At 40.3% G+C, this 21,434-nt stretch overlaps 2 protein-coding genes across 4 annotated transcripts in view; both read left to right on the top strand.

Annotated features, from left to right (window-relative positions):
• The window catches only part of LOC140127600 (cell surface hyaluronidase CEMIP2-like), a 59,651-nt gene that overhangs the window by 13,769 nt on the left and 24,448 nt on the right, over positions 1 to 21,434 (top strand). For all 3 annotated transcript variants that reach the window (XM_072148466.1, XM_072148467.1, XM_072148468.1), the window contains 5 exons: positions 1,918 to 2,382; positions 17,675 to 17,815; positions 18,213 to 18,768; positions 20,095 to 20,264; positions 20,583 to 20,771. In XM_072148466.1, coding sequence (XP_072004567.1) covers positions 1,918 to 2,382; positions 17,675 to 17,815; positions 18,213 to 18,768; positions 20,095 to 20,264; positions 20,583 to 20,771 — 1,521 coding nt within the window. The remainder of the gene's footprint in view (positions 1 to 1,917; positions 2,383 to 17,674; positions 17,816 to 18,212; positions 18,769 to 20,094; positions 20,265 to 20,582; positions 20,772 to 21,434) is intronic.
• The window catches only part of CEMIP (cell migration inducing hyaluronidase 1), an 89,473-nt gene continuing 84,808 nt past the window's right edge, over positions 16,770 to 21,434 (top strand). The window contains exon 1 of the mRNA XM_072148470.1: positions 16,770 to 17,152. The gene's annotated coding sequence lies outside the window, so the exon portion shown is untranslated. The remainder of the gene's footprint in view (positions 17,153 to 21,434) is intronic.

Below are 21,434 nucleotides of genomic sequence, written 5' to 3'. Positions count from 1 at the left end.
AAATGCATGAAAGTGCATGAAAAGATTTGAAATAGGGGGGGGGCATGTATTATGGCTTCTGCACCCAAAAAATGCTGGGATTTTAATGTTTTTTTGGCGCAGGACTATTGTGGATCATTTATAATGAGTTTGCGGAAGAAAGAACAGATGTTTCCAACTATCCCGACTCCTCCGGGGTTTTTTTGCGAAGTGGGCGTGGCCTAACGTTTCCACATTATCCTCCACATTTATGTGTATTTTGTCCGAATTTTTAGGCGCAATTTTTGGCACACGATAGACCAGGAAAAAATAGGTCAGTTAGCAAAATGAAGGCGCAGTCAATGTAAGATATTATTGTTGTCGGAATTTTTATGGCGCCCGACTGATCAGTTCCGTCTACCTATTAATTACTAACAGCTTTGCCCCACTTAAATACATTGGGCTGTGCTTTGCGGAGACTGATCTCCGATGCCGACAGAGGTGCTTGTGCCACAATTAGTAAATCCCCCACCCCAGGATTTCTTTCATTCCACGTTCACGCTTTTCATTACAAATGCATGGACTGTATCATAACCATGTATGGCTGACGCCTTTTGGGCGAACCAAAGAAACTATCGACCCATGTATTGGAAGCAGAACATGGATTTTTAAATATTTGAAATAAAGATTCAAAAAAAATTCTCCCTTGTTAAAAGGCTAAAAATGTTTTGCTACTTACCGCAACTAGGAGAGGCAGGAACAAGTAGCAGAGGTCTGAATGGGACTCCCCACCCTCTCAGAAAATATACATATTTATGAATTGACACATTTATACACTCTTACACATATTTATACACTCATGCACACACATTTATGCAGTGATATATACATTTATACACTTAAATAGATCCATTAGTCCCAGCAGCTGCTGACCACATGAGGGATGTACACAGCAGCAATTAGAGATGAGAGATCCCTAGTCCTGTCCTTCTGCTGTCCCCTCCCTCTCCCCAGACATTTATTATCTGAGCTGCCGATTCTTGCTGTGTACTATGGAAGAAGTGCACTGTTATATACATATTATACTGTACAATGTGTAGCATAATATGTATATAATGGCACACATCCTCTATTCTTCAGTGTGACAGGTTGGATCCCAAGGCACCCTGACACTGTGGGCCATGTAGCAGCTACTATGGCTATGGCTGCTATCGCTGTAGTTACACCCATGGACTTAAGCATAAATGTATGTGCATTCAGGGAGGGGTTAATCCAGATGAGCTTGAAATGTGTTTCTAAATTTAAAGTGCATTATGTAAATGCGACCTCAGTCACTATAAACCAATGTGCTCCAGTTTCTTCCTCTATTTTCAGGCTTCAGTTCATCTGAACAACCTATATAAGAAAGTCCCATAGAGCAAGGCCACAATATTGAACTAATGTAATCTTCGGCTTTTCACACAAGGTTTCTATTGTACTGACAAAATGTCCATAAAATCAAGCATATCACATAAAACATCTACTAGGGTGTGAGCAGTCGGTACAGCAAGGCCAATAGAATGATAGGGCTCTATATTGTACAGAGGCACAAGAAGATGAAATATTTTTATTTTAGCTTTGCACCATGGTCATGAGGCCCCTGGTATAGAAAAAAATTGCTTTACAATTTAAATAGAGAAAAGATTTCTGTTACAGCCATTCTGCATTGTGAGCATTCCCCACCCCACCCCCCACCCCGATTGCAGCAAAGGTTGCAGATAGCTCTGGAGGCAGTAAAGCGCCAGTGACAATAAGCTTGGATTTTTTGATTCCTTTAAACAACAAGTCTATTTATTTTGGACAGATCTGAGAAACCAGATTCCCCCGTGGTTTATTGCCAAATATACTGATGTTTTTAGATTTCTAGCATGAGGACCAGTGTTAATACAATTACCAACTCCAGTTTCATTCTGTATTTAGTACTGTCAAACAGCACTTTTGATGACATCATCAGACTAAAACATCTGGATTTCAGCACCATGAAACGCTCCATGCGAGAGATTCCTGGTGACCTCCAAGTATTGAAAGACAATGTTCTGACAAATGGTGGCCACCACATGAACATGCAGTGGAAAGGGAAGATCTGGCCCTGTGATGTACTACTCAAACTGTCTCAACATGTTTTATCATCTGCTTTGGGACCCAACCTAGCGTGGAGTATTTTTCCTTATGACAGCTGCGACCAGGATTTGAAGCCCACAGACACTCTTATTAGCCCTTTGAAACTCTTGCAAGTCAACATAAAGCCGATGCTGCTCCACCGAGTGCTGAGATTCTTGGGAGATTTGGGATTTCTAGTTAAGACACAACAAAGTAAAGCGCTCTCTCTGCTAAAGAAGAGAATGTACAAATCAGGAAAACCATTGAAGGATCCCAGCATGCTTGGTATGTGAAGTGAATGGATAATGCATGAAGTCTTCCTTCTTCCTTTTATCTCGTGTTTTTTCGCTCTGTTGCATGCTGCTTTCTCTATATGAATTACCTGTTGCATTGCAAAACAGACCCTTCTGCAATTCATAGCAGCCCAAGGAATCCCGTTTATAGTTACATACATGCAGTGGGTGCGGAAAGTATTCTGACCGTTTACATTTTTTTACCCTTTGTTCTTTTTTTTGCTCATTAATGTTCACTCTGCACCCCATCTAATTTATTAAACAAGAAAAACATGTAAAATATCACATTGTGATAAGTATTCAGACCCTTTTCTCAGTATTAAGTAGAAGCAGCTTTTGAGCTAGTACAGCCAGGAGTCTTCATGGGAAGATCTGCAGAGCATATCTAGATTTGTAGATCCTCTACAGTTCCCTCAGGTTGTATGGTGAATATTGGTGGAAGCCATTTACAAGTCTCTCCAGCGATGATCAATTGGGTTTAGGTCAGGGCTCTGGCTGGGCCAGTCTAGAATGGTCACAGAATTGTTCTGAAGCCACTGCTTTGTTATTTTAGCTGTGTGCTTAGGGTCATTGTCTTGTTGTCAGATGAACCTTCGGTCAATCTGATTTCCAGAGCACTCTGGAAGAGGTTTTCATCCAGAAACTCTCTGTATTTGGCCACATTCATAGAATTGGCATCAAAAAGGTCAATCTTCATCTCATCGGACCAGAGAATCTTATTTCTCATAGAATGTGTTTTTTTTGCAAACTGTATACATCTTTGTCTTGCACTGAGGAGAGGTTTCTGTCGGCACACTCTGCCATAAAGCCCCGACTGGTGAAGGGCTGCAGTAATAGTTGACTTTGTGGAACTTTCTCCCATCTCCCTACTGGATCTCTGTAGCTCAGCAACGGGAGTCGTGGGGTTCTTCTTTACCTTTCTCATCAAGGCTCTTTGGATGGTTGGTTGGTTAGTTTGGTTGGATGGATGGCCAGGTTGAGGAAGAGTTGTGGCCGTCCCAAACTTCTTCTATTTAAGGATTAATGAGGCCACTGTGCTTTCAGGTACTTTGAGTGCTACAGAAATTCTCTTGTAACCTTGGCTAGATCTGTCCCTTGCCACAATTCTGTCTCTGAGCTCCTTAGATCTTATGATTCTCATGTGCTCTGACATGCACTGTGTGCTGTGAGGTCTTATATAGGCAGGTGTTTGCCTTTCCTAATCACTACAATCAGTTTAATTAAACACAGCTGGACTACAATTAAGGAGTAGAACCATCTCAAGGAGTATCAGAAGGAATTGGACAGCATGTCTACATTTCTGTTTTAATAATAACTTTTTGATCTTACCAATTGGCTGCAATGAAACAATGAGTGTAAAATTTGAAGTGTTCTGAATACTTTCTGCACCCACTGTACATATGGGTGTATGTTTTATACATATTAAAGAATCTTTTCAGCTTGTGAGGTGTATCTGCAGATCACTCATGGTGAATTTCCCCTATTTTAAGTAAAAGCCTCAGAATATCTTGATGGGGTTATTATTCTACTGGGAGCCACATGTTCCTATTAAAGTAATAGGATTTGGCTGCAGTTCCCTGTAGAGACAGAGCACTGCTGTGCAGGAATAACTTAGATGGGAAAGTCACCACTGTAATTCCTTCATATTAAGGATCAATGAGATGCCACTGTTTTTGAAACATGTAGTGGTCACTGGAATAATCTGGGTCTTACCATTTTAGCTGCAGCAAATACTGCACTGATAATGCGATTACATCTCAGTTATTTCAGCAGTGTTTTTATATCGGTTATTTTTAGCTTAAGTTGTGGTTTGATCAAACTCACAGAACACAAGCAGATTTTTCTGTTATAACTTTTCTCTGTAGTTTCCACAAATAGTTTTTGCTCATAATAACTGATGCAAAAAAACTGAAAAGTGGAAGTGCAAAGGCAAACATGCATGGGCCACATATTACAAGCGAACTCAAGCAGCATTCAAGGTTTTCCCTTTCCATGCGCAATTTTGATGTTGGGGAGGGAAACACACAGTATTTTGAGAAAAAATTTCATCATAAGATGACGTTGAGATATAAGTGTTTGTTGTCGCTGGTGTGCATTTGTGACATATGAAATGTTTCATATGATAAATACAGTGCACCAAAGAGTACATCCAAAAGTTGGCCATTTTATAATACAAATTTACTTTTGGTTTAACTTTTGGGGCCCCTGACTGGTAAATTTTGCGAGCCCTCCCACAGCATGATTATCCGGCAATATGTGCACAGTAATTTACCTGCAGGGTTTTCTGTGACTTGGGGCCTCTTCTCCTTCTTGATGTCCCAGGACATAGCTTTCGAAACCTGAATTCCAGGTCTGTTCTGTACAGTATAACAGAGAAAAACGTCCAAATGTTTGAATTGCTTCTATTTTGCCACCAATAAAAATTTTAATAAAACACAATGAAACATTGGTTTGCAGAATAGAATCAGATAAAGCATCTGCTTTTCCCTATACTACTTTGTTTGATAAAGTATAAAAAAGCTATGGATGTTAGAATATAATATATAGATTTAAAAAGTTTTACAGGTATTAAGACATAACAAAACTATATAATTTTGGTAATCCTGTGATTGTACAGACCCAAAGGGTATGTGAAAACCATAAAAACAAAGCCTGCTAGAAAACAGCACAATTGCGCTTTGATCTGTTAATTCCACCACACTGGGGCACATTTACTTACCCGGTCGCAATCCCGCGGCGCATTGTCTGACGAGGATTCGGGTCTGCCGGGATTCACTAAGGTTGTGCGCCCGATATCCAGCAGTTGTCGCTGCTGCGCCGAGATCCGGCGGAGTTCACCTTCTTCCTGGTGCATGTAAGTGCGTGATCTTGCGACACAAACCGTTTTTTAAATTCCGTGATTTTTTCCGTTTTTTTTGCGAATCCGCAAAGAAAATGCAGCGTTCGGACCCTCAGCTCACTTCACAGAATATTAAATGTTGGCACTAGGAAAAATGTAAAAGATGGCTTTTGGAATGCTGGAAGTGAAATATGTAAATGCAAAAATTGAAATTGACATTGTCCAGAATGGGTTAATAATAATTCCTTAATTTATGTAGCGTACACAGATTACGCAGCACTGCACAGAGCCAAATCAGTCCCTGTCCCCAATAGGGCTCACAATCTAATCAACCTACATGTATGTTTTTGGACTGTGGGAGGAAATCAGAGGACCTGGAGGAAACCCAGGAAAACACAGAGAGAACATACAAACTCTTTGCAGATGTTGACCAGGGGACTTGAACCCAGGACCCTAGCACGGTGAGGCTGTAGTGTTAACCACTGAGCCACCGTGCTGTGTTCCTATTTCAGAACACCATTCAAAGGGGTGTTCCCATTTCATAACAAATTAATGTTAATGTTTTTATGATAAAATATTTTCCAATATACTTTCTGTTCAATTCCTCACAGTTTTCTAGATCTCTGCTTGCTGTCATTCTATAGAAAGCTTCTATGTTTACTTCCAGTGGACATGGTCACACATGTGCACAACTTGCTAGTAGCACAGAAGGCAATCAGCACTGGGTGATATATAACGATGGTCAGATTTCTGTCCACTGGAAACAAACATAGAATTTCTATAGAATTATAACAAGTAAAGATCTAGAAAACCATGAGGAATTGATACAGAAAGTATATTGGAAAATTGTATATTTTTTATAATACAAACAATAACATTAATTTACTGAAAGGGGAACAACCTTTTAAGTTCCGTTGGGTAGGATGGGGTCTGTCCCTGGATAGCTATTTCCAGGTCTTTTCAAAGAAGTTTAATTCAAGTCAGGGCTCTACCTGATCAAACTTTTATCTTCTAAAACGCAGATATTTGTGCTTAGTCAGTGGGAGAAACCATTGATACAACAGTGTAGTCAGCATTTCTATCAGTTTATACCACCCATAGACTGTGTAACATAAACCTACTGACAGATTCCCTTTTAATGTCAACTCCGGAGAGACTCCAATGGTGGTGATGCCATGTTTTGGGAGATGACCTAAGTGCATTTTACTCATTTTACCCCATCTACTGGTTAGTAAGCAAATCACATGTTTCCATACAGTTTCCTTCTAGGCTTTCCATGCTGAGATCCAACTGGTCTAGGAATTTGTAGTGGAAGCGATTTCTGTGCAGATTATCTATAAGTATTACATTTTATTATATTTGATGCTTTATTTGCGTTCCTACATAGGCCTTTGGTCATCATAGTGGGCATGGAGATAGAGAGGTTGTGTCAGTATCTTTAGTAACAAAAAGAACTGAAAATACTAGAAAAATCCATGTTGGTGTCAAAATGGTGCAAAATCGATTTTTGGATCACTTTTACAAACATTTTGTAACTCTGGGTGAAGCTGCACTTGCGAGCTGCTGGGTGAGATTGAAAAATCCAACACTTCCATCCTGACATTCTACTAACATAGTCCATTATTTGGCAGACTCCAGCAAAATTGGCTATAAAAACTCCCCGCAGGATACAAAGGCTTTACAAATTATGCAAATTTGGTGTTATGGGGCTGCATAGGTGTTAATAGATTCTGGAGTCCCTCAGGCATATTTGCATAAATATTTCTTAAAAGTAAGGGCATAGGAAGCATAAAGAAGAGCAGATCCTGCCAGAGGGGGCACACACCAGTATGTCAGTGCGCTCAGTTTACAATCCTTTATCCTGCTGGTAGATTTCCTTTAAGAAACATTAGTTTTACAATGAATGTTATAAAATGTGACATATTTTCCAAATACACCATTGTCCTTTCTACTTGAACCATTTCATCTATACACAGAGGCACAGAACGTCTGTAAATGCAATGATAGCAGCCTTGTGACTGACATCTAGTGTCAGGATTGCACAGTTTCCAAAATAATGCAACATTACCAAGTAATACAAATACCAACATTAACATGCTTCAGCCATATAATAGGTTAAAGGTCAGAGGTAAAACAGCTTGGGGGCCTGTACTGCCAGCATACCTAGAAATTCCATCCTTTCATATAAAAAAGTGCTAAATATATGTAAAACCTTTACTTCACCTGCAAACTAAAAATAGTCACTTCACTGGTAGTTTACGGTAGTGATATCCTTCCCTGTCTAAAGCAGTAAATGGTTTAAAGGTAACATGCCTGCTGGTCTATTCAAGTAGATCTGGGGTTAATAATAACATCCCTGTCTATAGCAGTGAAGGGGTTCATAGTACCATTCCTAGTGCTCAAGGGTATTGAAGGGATCCTATGTGGACTAGGGAAAAATCTACCAGCAGGAAATCTACCACCAGGATGGAGGATTGTAAACCAAGCACCCTGACATACTGGTGTGTGCCGCCTCTGGCAGGATCCGCTCTCCTTTTATCTTTTTATGCCATGGTTTTTAAAAAGAAAAGGCTTTAAAATTATGCAAATGAGTCTTGGGGCCCCCAGGCTTCATTAACATTTATGTATCCTAGAGCTCCTTAGGCTTGTTTGCATAATTTTAAAAGTCTTTTTTTTCTTAAAAACCATGGCATAAAAAGATAAAAGAAGTGCGGATCCTGCGAGAGGGGGAATACACCAGTAATTCAGTGTGCTTGGTTTACAATCCTTCATCCTTGTGGTAGATGTCATTTAATAACATCCCTGATGTGCCAGGGAAGCGAAAGAGTCAATGATAACTTCCCCGGTTTTCTAGGTCAGGAATTAGGAATTGATTGTCAATTACCAGGTTAGGCTATAAAGCAATAAACACAACTGTACTTACCTCTCTCCCCCTCTGGGGCAGCAGTTATGACATATCTAAATACCCCCAGGAAATAAGACTATGTCCAGAACATGTCCACTTTGAAAATGGCCACAACCTATCAAGGGAAAGTTTTTCCATTGAGAAGGTAATCATGGTACAAGACCAGAGTTGTCTCAGAAATCCACTGTACGGCTAAAAAAGAAGTGAACCCAGAAATTTTTGTTTAATACTGTAAGAGGGGAGCTGTATCAAGAAACTACTAGTAAAAATACAGATCTTTAAACACCATACCTTGTTTCTTAGGGATACAACTCATAGATCTAGACAGGATGTTGCCTTTATTTTTTCTATGCATTTTGTTCAGATGTACCAAAAAATCCTGTTTGTTACAGTTTTATAAGTGTTCCCCAATGTAAATGCAGACATCAGTGTATGACATCAGTGTAATATATGTATTATATCGGGTCTATTTTATACAATGTACAATGTATGACCTCTACGCTCTCTAAAGATCCCTGGATCTTGTTAATGAGATACTTTGCTGCCCCCAGTGGTGGAGTCAGGGATTAAACATAATCATACTGTTTCTACAGTGGTTCCTCTGCAAGTCTTTGCAGTGAAATAATCCTTTCTCACTGAAGAATATGTTATCTTGGCTCTATACTTATCATCAGCTCAAAGAAACGCAGGAAACGACAGATAGAAGAGGAATGTGGCATAGAACAGGTTAAGCTGGTATCTGGTTTATATTACCGAAATGTAGACATGACAAACTCATTGTACCTAGCGGAAAGTTTCTGGGCTCACACCCACTGATTGGGCAGAGGTGATGAGAGACTGATAACTGCCCATTGCTTGTGCATCCACAAGGATACAGATGCAGCTATGGGAGGTACCATACAGGAAATATCCGAAACCTCTGGAGGGGGCAAGCTGCTGTATTCTGCCAAATATGTGTCTGCGAAAGGGCACCACCTCTCATCACACTGCAGTCACCTCTGTACAGCAGTCTGGGACATGAAGGACTTGATACATAGTCATTGCCTCAATTTAGGAAACAAACAAGAATAATGTCAAATCCGGGATAAATCTCATACTTTCTGTAGAAAACTGTATGTGTAAAATCTTTGGGAGATTTCATAAACTTTGGTTAAGTTTTTCTGGAACTAATAAAATTAGTTTACTATTTGTATTGCACATACAGTTATCCATGTCAGAGCAGATTTCAGGGATTGGGACTGTAGATATTCCTGTTTATATGGAACAGGTCCACATATGGAGAATCCATATGCAAAAGTTCCAGGAGTTCTAATCTATGAGAACTGCTGAAACTCTAGTGACTAAACCTCTAGTTTTTACATGTAAGGATAAGTAGTATGGGGAAATGTATCACTGTGAAAGAATCTTACAGCGACTACACCACATGTGTGCATGGAGTGTGGTGTAGAGGGGCATGGCGGCTGGTGGAGTGAGTGGGCTTGGGTGGGAATTTTAAAAAACAGCTGTTACATAAGACTAAGTCAGGTCGGACCTGTCTAGGTTTCGCTTGGAGGCCGTGCTGCCCGCCAGATACATCAAGTAGTGGATTATAATATATGCGGTTTGGGCTGTCGCCTGGGGCCCGGGTCTCCTAGGGGGCCCATGCCCTCAAAACTTTCCACCAAATTTTATACTGAGAAGGGCCTTCACCGACAAAATCCTCACATATCTGTTCCTGCTTTAAATACACATGTACACAAGAGCCATTTCAGGACCTTTGAAGGTCCTCTAAAGGTCCTCAAAGTTCAGATTGAAAGAAGGCAAAAGGGACGAATCCTCCATTCCCTAAGCTGATTCTAGTACCATATGTAGGAAGTGACTTCCAGATTAGGGGCTATAATATTATATTATAAGATGATATAAGGATCCATGGCAGTCCTTATCTGCCCCTGGGTACATCAGGAGACCTCTTGATGCATCTGGCAAGGCGTGGGGTGGGGGAGGCATAGCCACTATCATACGCCAGTGCTCCTGTATGTAATTCAGAATTAAATTATTATTAAGTAGCAGTTTCATGTACTGTTTACTTGAAAATGTTACTAAATAATAATTTTGTCCATTTATTTTCACTAGAAAAATCTAGACATATGTTGGCAAATATGATAATATGAACTTACAATATGACTGTAGTATACAGAGATAAGTATCTTGATAAAGTAGATTGATTCTTCAGAGCCCAGTGTGAACAGTGTTCGACAACCTTTTAATTAAGAAACAAATGGGAAAATGGCATATCTAAGAACCCCAGCAAGTAATGGGTGAGGGGGCCTAATGTTTTGGCTACGTATAGTAATAGCAAAGAAGACCGCAGCACAGCACAGGGACGAATGAACTCAAAAAGAGTGCTTTATTCCAACCAAATGCAATGTTTCCATCGTTCGGCAATCTTTGTCAAGACATGCTTGTCTTCTTTGCTATTATTGGATCCATGAGAAACCCCTGACTGGGGCTGACAGACCATCAGTCTTTCTTTGACCTTGGGTATGCTGTCTAATATTTCTGTATGAATATTGGCTATGTCTAAAACATAGCTGCCATCTTGAAAGCTGCCATATTGGATCTCAGGCAAGTGTTTCCAATGAGAAGGTGGTCATATAGCATATCAAAGAAATTCAGGATTGTCTCAGAAATTGATTGCCACAATCAGACGAACAATATCTCTTGTGATTGAAAGAATATCAGCACAGAAGTTCTCCATAGATTCTAATGAAGGCTCATGCCGATTGGATCCAGTTTCTCCAGCTCTGTGTTTACACCATGGACAACACAATGGGGGTCATTTATCTTTAGTCAGGACGTTTGTGCGTGGCTTTTTTTTTTAATTATTCCACATTTTGGACGTGTTTGATTTATATTAAACTTGATATATCCGGCCACTGAATCTGTGGGATTTTTGCAATTCAATTCAAAAGTCGCACTAGTGTCGCATACTCTTCTGCAATCTCTTTGAAAGTTTTTCCTATGCATGAATTGGACTGGATTTTATTTGCGACTTTTTGAACATGATTTGCGCCAAAATAGTGCCCTTTTTATGCATCCGCATCTAGAACACTGAAAAATTCTTGGGCATCTAACATTGCCAGGTGAGTGGAAAAGTCACAAATTTTGATGCAAATGTGCCAAAAAGTCTCAAATATAAGTGAAAAGCCTAAGATAAATGACCCCCAATAAATTGCTGTGCATCCCATGGAATGTTCCTGGTTGTTGTTGGAACTATCTGCATTGATAACTTTTGAACCACAAGAGATATTGCCAATATGTTTGAAACAATTGATCTCTTATTTTTTATGTTACATACCCACCTTGGAAAAACTTGCCATTGAGCCAATATGGCGGCCATGTTCCAAACATAGCCTAAGATATGCTCACTGGGGTATTCAGATAAGTCTTCTTTTCTTTCATTTCTGAAATAAAAGGATGTCCTGGTACTTTGGCTCTGTACATGAGTCAGTAATGGCATGTACTAAAGAATTTCATGATGCCATGCTTCTTACTATGTCCTGGTTACATTCCAGTCTCACAAAATAAAATAATATTATATTTATTATAATACTATTAAAAAAATCCTAAATAAAGAATGATACAAAAACATTAAAAAAGTTCTGCTTAAGACTAATTTATCAAGGAGTCATCGGAGAAACTCAATACAGAATATATAAAGTGAAAAAACTTTTTTTTTCCACGATGGTCCCTTTAAGAGAATACTAAAGTGAATGTTTTTCAGCCGGATCAGGTTTGTTAACGTCACACCATGTCAGCACAATCAAATTATCCAAATCTACAATCCTGCAGAAATGATTTCTACCATGCCCTATTTCCGCATGGTCAGACATAAACTGAAAATGTTGGAGGTCTGTGAAGCCTAATTTGCCAACTCTGTATTTTACTTTGCTTGTGGGATTGCACATTAGAAGTTAGTTGTGCTTGTTATGACTGGGTAAAGTTCTGACAGGATATAATACCTTGGCCAGAGAGTTCAATGTTTCCATGACCTGTGCAGTTTCCTATAGTGTTAGGCAGAATTCACGCAGTGTCCGTCAGTGGATTTCAATGGACAAAGTTCCAAAAGATTATAGAGCGATATAGACCACTTTAACGCTTGAATATTCTGTTTTATATTTTACATTGGTATTTGAATGACTAAGAGTGAAACTTGCAGAAAATAAGTGTAACGGGAAGATAAAAACGTGCAGGTCTTCAATAAGTTTCCAAATTTAAGAATAAGTTGTTCAGTATCATTGTGTGATCCCTTTGGACATCTTCCGTTTCTAACAGACGGGGAATGTGCAATGATGAGAAAATGCTCAGACTCATGGCACTAAGGCTCCATATTCATTGTCCACTCAGACTGTGAACTCCGTGTACAAAGAGGAGAGGGCATCCAAGGACAAATAAAACGAAGTTCATGCTATGCCAGAGGCTAATGCTTCACGGCTGCTTTCCCAATAGTAGAGAGAACAAGAGAAAATGACTGAACTGCAAACAATGAAGTCGTGTCACGTAATCTGAAAACTGGCTCATGGTTGTATCAGGTGCTTACTGACCTGGTAATGGATGTGTACGGCTGGATATTGGATATGCTAGCGTGACTATAGAGCATGCCTGTATTTAGGCATTGTTTAATGCATATTACATGGCTATTACTTTGCTGTTAGGGGTCCAAGCTATTCAAGGTTCCTCTGTTTTACCAATATATTTCTATAGTCTAGGACAGGGGTCAGGAACCTTTTTGGCTGAGAGAGCCATGATTGCCACCTATTTTAAAATGTTATTTCGTAAGATCCGTACAATATGCACATGCCCCCCGGTTGATAGGGTGTCACAGGTGCCCCTGCAATCTACGTCTCTGATTGCAGGCACAGCTGTGCCCCTCCCAGTGGCAGCACCCCTTTCCGAGTTGACTCACCTCTCCACGTTCCTGCTTCCATCCCGGCTGACCAGTGCGCATGCGCTGGTGTTCGCAGATTTAAAGGGCCAGCGCGCCGCTGATTGCCGCTGCCCACTTACTTCCCAGGTTCCTATAAAGACCAGCGGCTCCCAGCATTCCCCGCCGGATCTTAGTGCATCATGCCTATGAGGAAGCTTTCCACAGTGTTTCCTTTCCAAGTGTTGATTTCCTGTTGTGACCCCGGACCTGTCCTTTGCCTTGACTGTCTGCCTGTTCCTGACCACGAGACTGCCTAGTGATCCTGCACCTCGACCTTGGCTGCCACCGTGGACAAGTCGCGCCCGTGTAACGATCTGGTAGTACCACGCTTCAGCAATACCATCCTGCTTTGCGGCGGGCTCTGGTAAAGACCGGGTGACATTCCGCTCCCAGGTGTCTGCTTACATCATAGTCCGCGGTGGTTCAGGAGGTTCACTACTCCAAATCCGGACACCCACCACATGCCTCCCAGTAGATAGGTAGTCCCAGCACATACCCCCCAGAACATAGGTAGCCACAGCACATACGCCCAGTAGATAGGGAGTCGCAGCACATACTCCCAGTAGATAGGTAGGCCCAGTATATACCCCCATTAGATAGGTAGCCACAGAATATGCCCCCAGTAGATAAGTAGCCACAGCAAAAAAAAAAAAAGAATATTCACTTACCAGCACTCCCTGCAGCCAGCTCCCGAGCCATAGGTTCCCTACCCCTGGTCTAGGAGCTTTGTACCCCTGGCGGTCATCCAAACAGCCCATTTTATAACCAGTGGCAAGCTATTTGGGGGGTAGGATCTTATGTTTGGACCACAGTGGAGAGAAGTGAAAAGTAAGTGTGTCCTTCTGGAGGACATGTCTTTTAGTATTCTCTAAATTTTGAGCCATTCCCTTTTCACTATTGGTAGTGGCATACAGTACGTCACTGTACCTAAGTAGGATACCAATCCTTCTTAGTGTACGATTAATAACTTGAACTAATATAGGGTTAATTCATTTTATTTAGTTAATGCAAACAGCAAACCAAATATATATGAAGTTCTGGTCTACCATAGACTTTCTTATAACACAAATTACTGGAGGGAGTACACGCCTACAACACAAAGCTGCACGGCTACATTGGTATACGTACCACGTTTTCGGTGACGAGTACATCGGTATACGTACCACGTTTTCTGCTAATGCTACACCTCACACTGTGTAGCCTTCTGTTGTAGTCTTTTCTGCCGTGAGACTCTTATAACAATGTGTTTGGCTACTTTTCTACTTTAGTACAATTACTTTTTTAGTTAAAACTTGAGAAATATATGAATAAATTGTCACCTTGGTGTCACTAGATGCAGAGATATCACTGCCTACTCTGACACTGCTGAAAATTGTTGGGGCACAACTCTTTCACATGAGGAGTGGTATCGTCCATTTGTCAATTTATGAATTACCGGTAGTTTCCAGGAGTAATAAAAGAGAAAATGATTTCCAAATACATTTTTATAAGTTCATAAGGTATTGTTTCTTGGAGAAGACATGTTTTATGTCAAAGTACCCACAGACATTGTCACCCAGCTTTCCCCATCACTTGTGTGCCAATCCATTACCTGCTCCCATATAAAGGCATAAATAAACTTAATTAGTCTTCAGGACTCTCGGAAAGCCTGATGTCCACATATCGGACCAGTCCAGTTGAACAGAAGCTTACTTGTTTGTGTCACTTAGTTTTTCAAAATTGGGTGCATCAAAGCTGCAGTAACCTGGCACATCCACTATACAAAGAATGGAGCTGTGTTTGTTTTGGCTGCTGCTAACATCTGATGGACAGGCATACTCATCTATTTTGATGATCTATAATGTAAGGTTGTTAATATGTATAATCGAAAAAAAACCTTTAAGGTATTACATAGAGAATTAGAATAGAGAACATTTTCCCTGTATTTGGTGTTTTGGTAAATTCAAAATATTGTTCCCCCGAAACCAGTGGTTTCTGTAGAAAGTTACTATCCTCAGCATCAACACTTTAGCTGACACATATCCTGTTGTGAGAAGCCCCCAGAAACCTTCCCATGCATCTTTGTAAATAGGATAATCTTAATTTGGAAGTTACGACACTTGGTAGCACCAGATACATTTGTAACAATGTCGATTGATAAATCAGATGTGGATGATTCATGCTGGAATTTTCGGCAGTGTTGCTGATAAACGTTTTATTCTTGTTTTGCAATTTTAATGATTTACTTATGAAAGCTCCTATTTTAGCCCTGTGTAAGTGTGTGTGTACCAGAGCATCCTGCTCGAAGGTTTACGTAAGCTTTCACAATGTAACGTGAGTGTAGTAAACAGCAGCATGACACAACACTGATGCCTGTCAGGAACACAGGAACCTCTGGGGTGAGAGAAGTGGAGTTGCTTCATACAAGCATCTCATGTATTAATAAATGTAGCCGGCAGAGGCATTTCATACATCCCGTAAATTAAACAGCTTGTAAAAGTGCAGATTATAATGAGAACTAGAACTATTCACGGACATGTATGTACACATGTAGCAGAGGTTCAGAATATTAAAGACCCCATCATTTGTCAGATAGATGAGGGTCCCACCTCCACAGGGAGATTCCTTTGATGTAGGGAACAAATCCCTGTAGGGAACACATTTACACCTTGGACTTTGCCACAAATAGTATATGTGATATCAACTGACCCGTATACAGACCCCTCTTATACTGACCCCCAGCCCTTTATACAAACTACAACCTCAGACCCCAGACCAGTCTTTCTTTGTATACAGACCCTGGACCCTCCCAGTTTACAAACACCAAGTACCACCCATATATAGATCAGTGGCCCAAATTCCTTGGTTGCAGAGCCCAATGACCATATGGGGCATCCTATATTATTGGCCCTTTTCAGGAGGTTAAAAATCTACCGGGTAGGAGCGCTGGTAGTCTGGTATATAGAAATGATGGAAACAGTCCAGCAACTTCTTTGGACAACTGTATTAACACAATGCAGCATCCAGTCCTATTTATAGCTACATGATATTAGAATGGGCTGTGCCAAAAGATGAACTCAGCTCTGCTACATCTGGCAAACTCAGCTTTTCTATTTTTGTTTTCTGGAAGTTATACAGTATGGCCTGGATTTATGTGAGATAAAGTTCTTACATTGTATGTCCTCTCTGTCACTATTGAATAACTGTACTGTAAGCCTGTGGTCGCCATAGGCTGGTTGATAACAGAGAACAACAGACACTGCATATGGGGATAATTATATAGAGTTTATGTAGAATTGCTTAGTAAAGATCATATCAATTGTGTTATCCTCATCCATGTGTTACCTAGGATTCATACACTGAACCACTGTGCTATGGGAACATAGAGGGACATTAGGCAGGATCTTACTCCAGATCTGTAGATGTCTTTTGCACGTCAGATTCAGCACAGTGCCTTAGACAGCTTGATGAATGTGGCACAGAAAGAGTTAATGTCTGCAGGGCCTATGCAACTTTTTAGTTGAAAAGTTTACATTTGGCAAAACTTAGCAGATGGGACAATTGTCAAGCATTTTGTAGACAAAAAACTGACATATGCACCCCTAGTGTCTGTGTTTGTATTGTAAGTATTGCTGGGGCTTGTAGTTCTCTGCTGAGCATTGTCAGGTGATGCTGCGTTTGCGTCCATGGAGTGCAGCAACAAGTGGTCGGCAGATTCCTTTAATGCTGGTATGTGCAGCATGTGCTGGCGTCACCAGCAGGGGAGGAGGAGGAGTGAGCACTCAGACTTGACTGCTGAGGTTACAGCTTGAGGGTTACCGGAGACACAGCAAAGTGTACAGAGGGAGGGAAAGAGAAAAGGGGGGGACATGAAACGGAGGGATAGATTGAAACATAAGAGGAGGGATGGAGATAGAGGAAAGGTGGTAACAGAGGGAGGAGAGCACACACTATATATAAGAAAGAGTTTAGCATCCACAGCAGCACACACAGCAGAGCTGAGGACCAGCACTACCAGTGATCACCAGCAGTAACTCTCATCATCCCACTCCCTGGATAGCTCAGCCAGACAGGTGAGACTTACCGTCACTGTTACTCCAGGTATGGATGCTGATTTGTTCTACATAAAAGCTAAAACAAACATCTCAACAATAACGAGCAAGTGCACAGTAGTGGCAGACCCTATGAGCAGGTGCAGGACTCTCAGGCAATGTCTCTTGGCTTTGGTGACTTTTTTTTTTGGTCATTTTCACCCATCACTTTTCGGTTCTGTTTAATTCACATCTCGGCTATCTGAGTGACACGGTAGCTGCCCAGGAACATAGCCTCATATACCGGGAACAAAACAGAAGGCAACAGGTGGGTGGACTGTGAGCTGCTTTCTCTTGGCTGATCTTACTCTGCGCAAGCTGCTTTCTCCATTCAGCTCTTGTGTCTCACATATTTTCTGTCTGTGTTTGTTCCGAAACACTTGCAAGTCTTCAAATTAAACCCTATGTCCTATGTTCTCCCGCATGTATCTGTAATCTGTCCTCCATGCAAACAATATGGCAGTGTATTAAGTCTGCTAAGTATGATATAAGAATGTATTGCAGACAGGTGTCCTGATAAGAAGCCTTATCTCATCCCTTGGCACCCTGGCCATGATGGACGAAGGTCAGCCGTTATAGGACATGGTGTTTCCCTTAGGCTTGAATCCTCAGCCACCTTTCACTCATTGTTAATTCAGGATGGAGGTAAATAATGATGTGGGGTGATGATTGATGCTCTGGGAAAAAGGGTTATGTAGGGTAAGGATGGAACTCTATATGTGGTATTACCGGAAATTGTACAGCGCATGTAAGGTCAATCAGTGATAGATCCATCATGTAAAATAATGTTTGCACTTTGGACATTTGTTGTTGGTTCTCCTCACTTGTCTATTGTTGTGGAGGCTTGAGTTGGACTTCTCCCAGAATACTTTTTTACCATCTTTAATCTCTTGTCAAATTTTAGAATAAACACAAGTTGAATGTTCAGATTAAAATAATGTAAAGATCAAATACCATTAATGTGGATGTAAATTTATCAATATCCAGATGACTGTACTTTGGGCATTATCCTGTTTTTATTGCACTGATTTTTGTGTTTCAGGGTCTTTAGTTTTTGCAGATGACCAAATACCAATAACTCTAAGAACTCAGAATATCTTAATTAGAAATGGTGGGTCTCTGCACATTGGGTCAGCACAATGCCCCTATAGCTCTGATGCTACCATATCTCTTTATGGAAAGTCCACCGAGGGGGAAGACATAGGTGACTTTGGAAAGAAATTTATTGGTGTAGATAAAGGAGGAATATTGGAACTACATGGGAGAAGACCTTTATCGTGGACACTTCTAGATGCAACCTTGCATCCTGGTGGTCTCCCTCATGGATCATACAAATGGGAGAAAAACTGGGGAAGTCGGGGGATCAATATAAGGATTATTGATCCAGAGACTGGTCGTATTGAAGCTGCTGAAAGGTTTGATACCCACATGTTTCTGGAGGAAGGAAGGCGGTTAGAAGAATTCTTGTCCAAACAAAGTCCTGGTAAGGTGGTGGCCGCAGCAGTGGGAGACTCAGCCGCAAAGAGTTTAAGCCCAGATGTAAGAAAATACCTGAGAGAAGTTCTGAACAGCAGATACATCTATCATCTGGGCTACAGGTAACCTTGTATGACCTTGTATGCATACCACCTGATGTCTCTATCTACTATGTCATATATGTGTACGAATGTGCTCCTTCCTTGTAGCATGTCCTTTATTGTTAGATTACATGTTTTAGTTGCAAAAGAAATAGATGTTGAGGGTTATTAAAAGAGATGTTGGACTAATATTAATAACTGAATGGTTATTCTGCTTTTACTTTGTAAGCTCTGTTCAGAGTAGGGTCAGGATTTATGTGCTATAAAACAGAAAATATATGTATGTATAAAGGCAATCTTTAAAGTGACTGCCAGGGCCACTAGCTGAAAGGTCATCCCCATTGGGTCAAATAAACATTGAGGGATATGTTTGATATGCTTACCTAACATTTGCAATAGGCGCAAGTGAGTGACCATCACCAAGTATGCCCCTACATCCAAACTCCATTAAACAGACTGTCGTAAAGTCTAATCTCAGGTATCAGACCAGCGTTTGCCCGTATTTCGCCATTTGCTACATCTATTATCATATTCGTCATTTATGGATTTAGTATGAAAAAAATATTTAATAAATCACTACAACTTTATATATGTATTAGAAACGGAATAATTTGGAATGGTTTTAATTTCCAAAGATGCTAGAGAAATGAGTTCACTTGTATTATTGTCTATGCACTTGTCTTGATTGCGTATCATAGTGTGGAGACATATGTTAATTGAAGCTTTTAATGAAAAGTGTTCCAGAGTGAAGCATTTTCTATAAGTGTTTGTGTCTGCTGGAAGCTTTAATGGCTTGTCTAGAAGTTCTCAAGCAAAACATGTAGGAGCAGGGGGAAGTCTACCATGGACAGCTCCTGGGCTGTTGATAAGATATCAAGAACAGATAGACACTGTAAATACCAAGTTACCTGGACATCATTTCTGTGTCTGAGAAATGACAGCTATGTGAGGAATGTAAGAAGGGAGTCTGGGGATAGACTAGTCTACAATAATACCTGCACAGGGTCTATTCACACTGTATCCCGCTTCTCTTATCACACTATTACACACCAATGTATTTTGCTATAAATATTTACTTAGCATTAGATGAATTAGAAGGATCAGTGGATCTGAAATATGTAGGGAATTCCATGGTTTATGGACTGATCCTATCAAGGATTTCTGATGTAATTATCCATTGTACACAATATACTGTATGTTAGCTGGTGGTGTATGAAAAGTATGTGTACATAGAGGTTGGAACGCCAAATAATGTGTGAAAGTCAATCGTGACATCCGAAATTCCAGTTTTTAACAATATGGACGCATCTTTTTATGATGTCACAAAATTTTTGTCTATTCTTTCAGGCAGCCGTGGGCATTGGTTGGTATCCTAGGAGATGGGCCTTTAAAAGTAAATGAGGACAGAAAACAGTATGAGAGCAATGGGACAACCGGACTAGCGATTGCAACAAGAGAGTTTCAGACTTATGGTGGGGTACATTTTACAGTCACTGCCTACAGTGGTTGGATGAAAGGTAACTATGTTACACTGGCAGAATGTAATGATACATAACTGTTACTACCAGTAAACCCAAAAAGTCTCTATTGTTCCCCAGAATTTGAGAAGAGATACGTATTTAAAGTTGACCAATTTCTGATAATTTCAGCCCTCTGTATACTCTATATGGCTATATGCCATTGTGAATATATAATGTCATAATTAGGTTTCAGCTAATTCATTAACAGAATGACAGTCATTTTCTTGTCTGTTGAATTCATCAGCAAGTAGAACAATAATCAGGATGTCTGATCTAGTTCTCCCGGAATTTGACACTTTTCCTCTCACTTATCAGGAGTCCCGCGCAATGGCTTCCGAGTTGCGGTGTCCAGGGGCATCATCCTGACATTAGCGGATGATGTTACAAGTTGGTTGCCTGGGAACAGGATAGTCATCGCCAGCACTGATTACTCCATGCATCAAGCTGAAGAATTCAATCTGCTTCACTGCCCCGAATGTAGAAGCAATCAGGTCAAAATTGATGGTAAGAAAATACTCAGACTACTGTCATTAATAATCCTTAATTTCACAAGGAATTAGGACTTTCTGACATTCGTTTTAGAAGGATCTGAGTTATTTTACATTATGTTATATAATTAACATTAGGACAATTGGACTAATATCATTGTTTTACATATTATTATGTAATGTAGCTAACATCTTCTCTTTTACAATTGGAGCCATGCATTCACCACTAGGTTTGTTGTGTGCTCCATATCTTCTCATATACAATTTGTTTCACATTACACATAACCTTAACACGTATTTATATTAAATAAAAGTTTACTCTCAGTATATCGTTCACTTGTAATATTAGTGAAAGTAGCCAATTGTTTATTAGGCATCCTACCATTGGAAAGAGGTGATTGATTTATGATCTTTTATCAACCAAATTTTGTACTGATATAGAATAGAAACCCAGGAACAATGCTGTTCTAGTAGATTTGGTGAATTCCTCATTCATCTGGTCATTGACTTACAGAGAAGTTACCAATAGGTGGCACTTGGGAGACAGTTTTTGTCCCTCTGAAATAGAGCTAACTTGCATATAGAAGTTATTGTAGTAACCTAACCTGGCTTTTGAGGGTTTGTCAAAAGTAGAATAGTAGAACTTTGTTATTTTTATTGAAGCGTTTTCCAATGAGTA

This window comes from Engystomops pustulosus, chromosome 4 (assembly GCF_040894005.1).
Source record: "Engystomops pustulosus chromosome 4, aEngPut4.maternal, whole genome shotgun sequence".
Classification (NCBI taxonomy): domain Eukaryota; kingdom Metazoa; phylum Chordata; class Amphibia; order Anura; family Leptodactylidae; genus Engystomops; species Engystomops pustulosus.
This window is presented reverse-complemented; position numbering and strand designations above follow the sequence as displayed.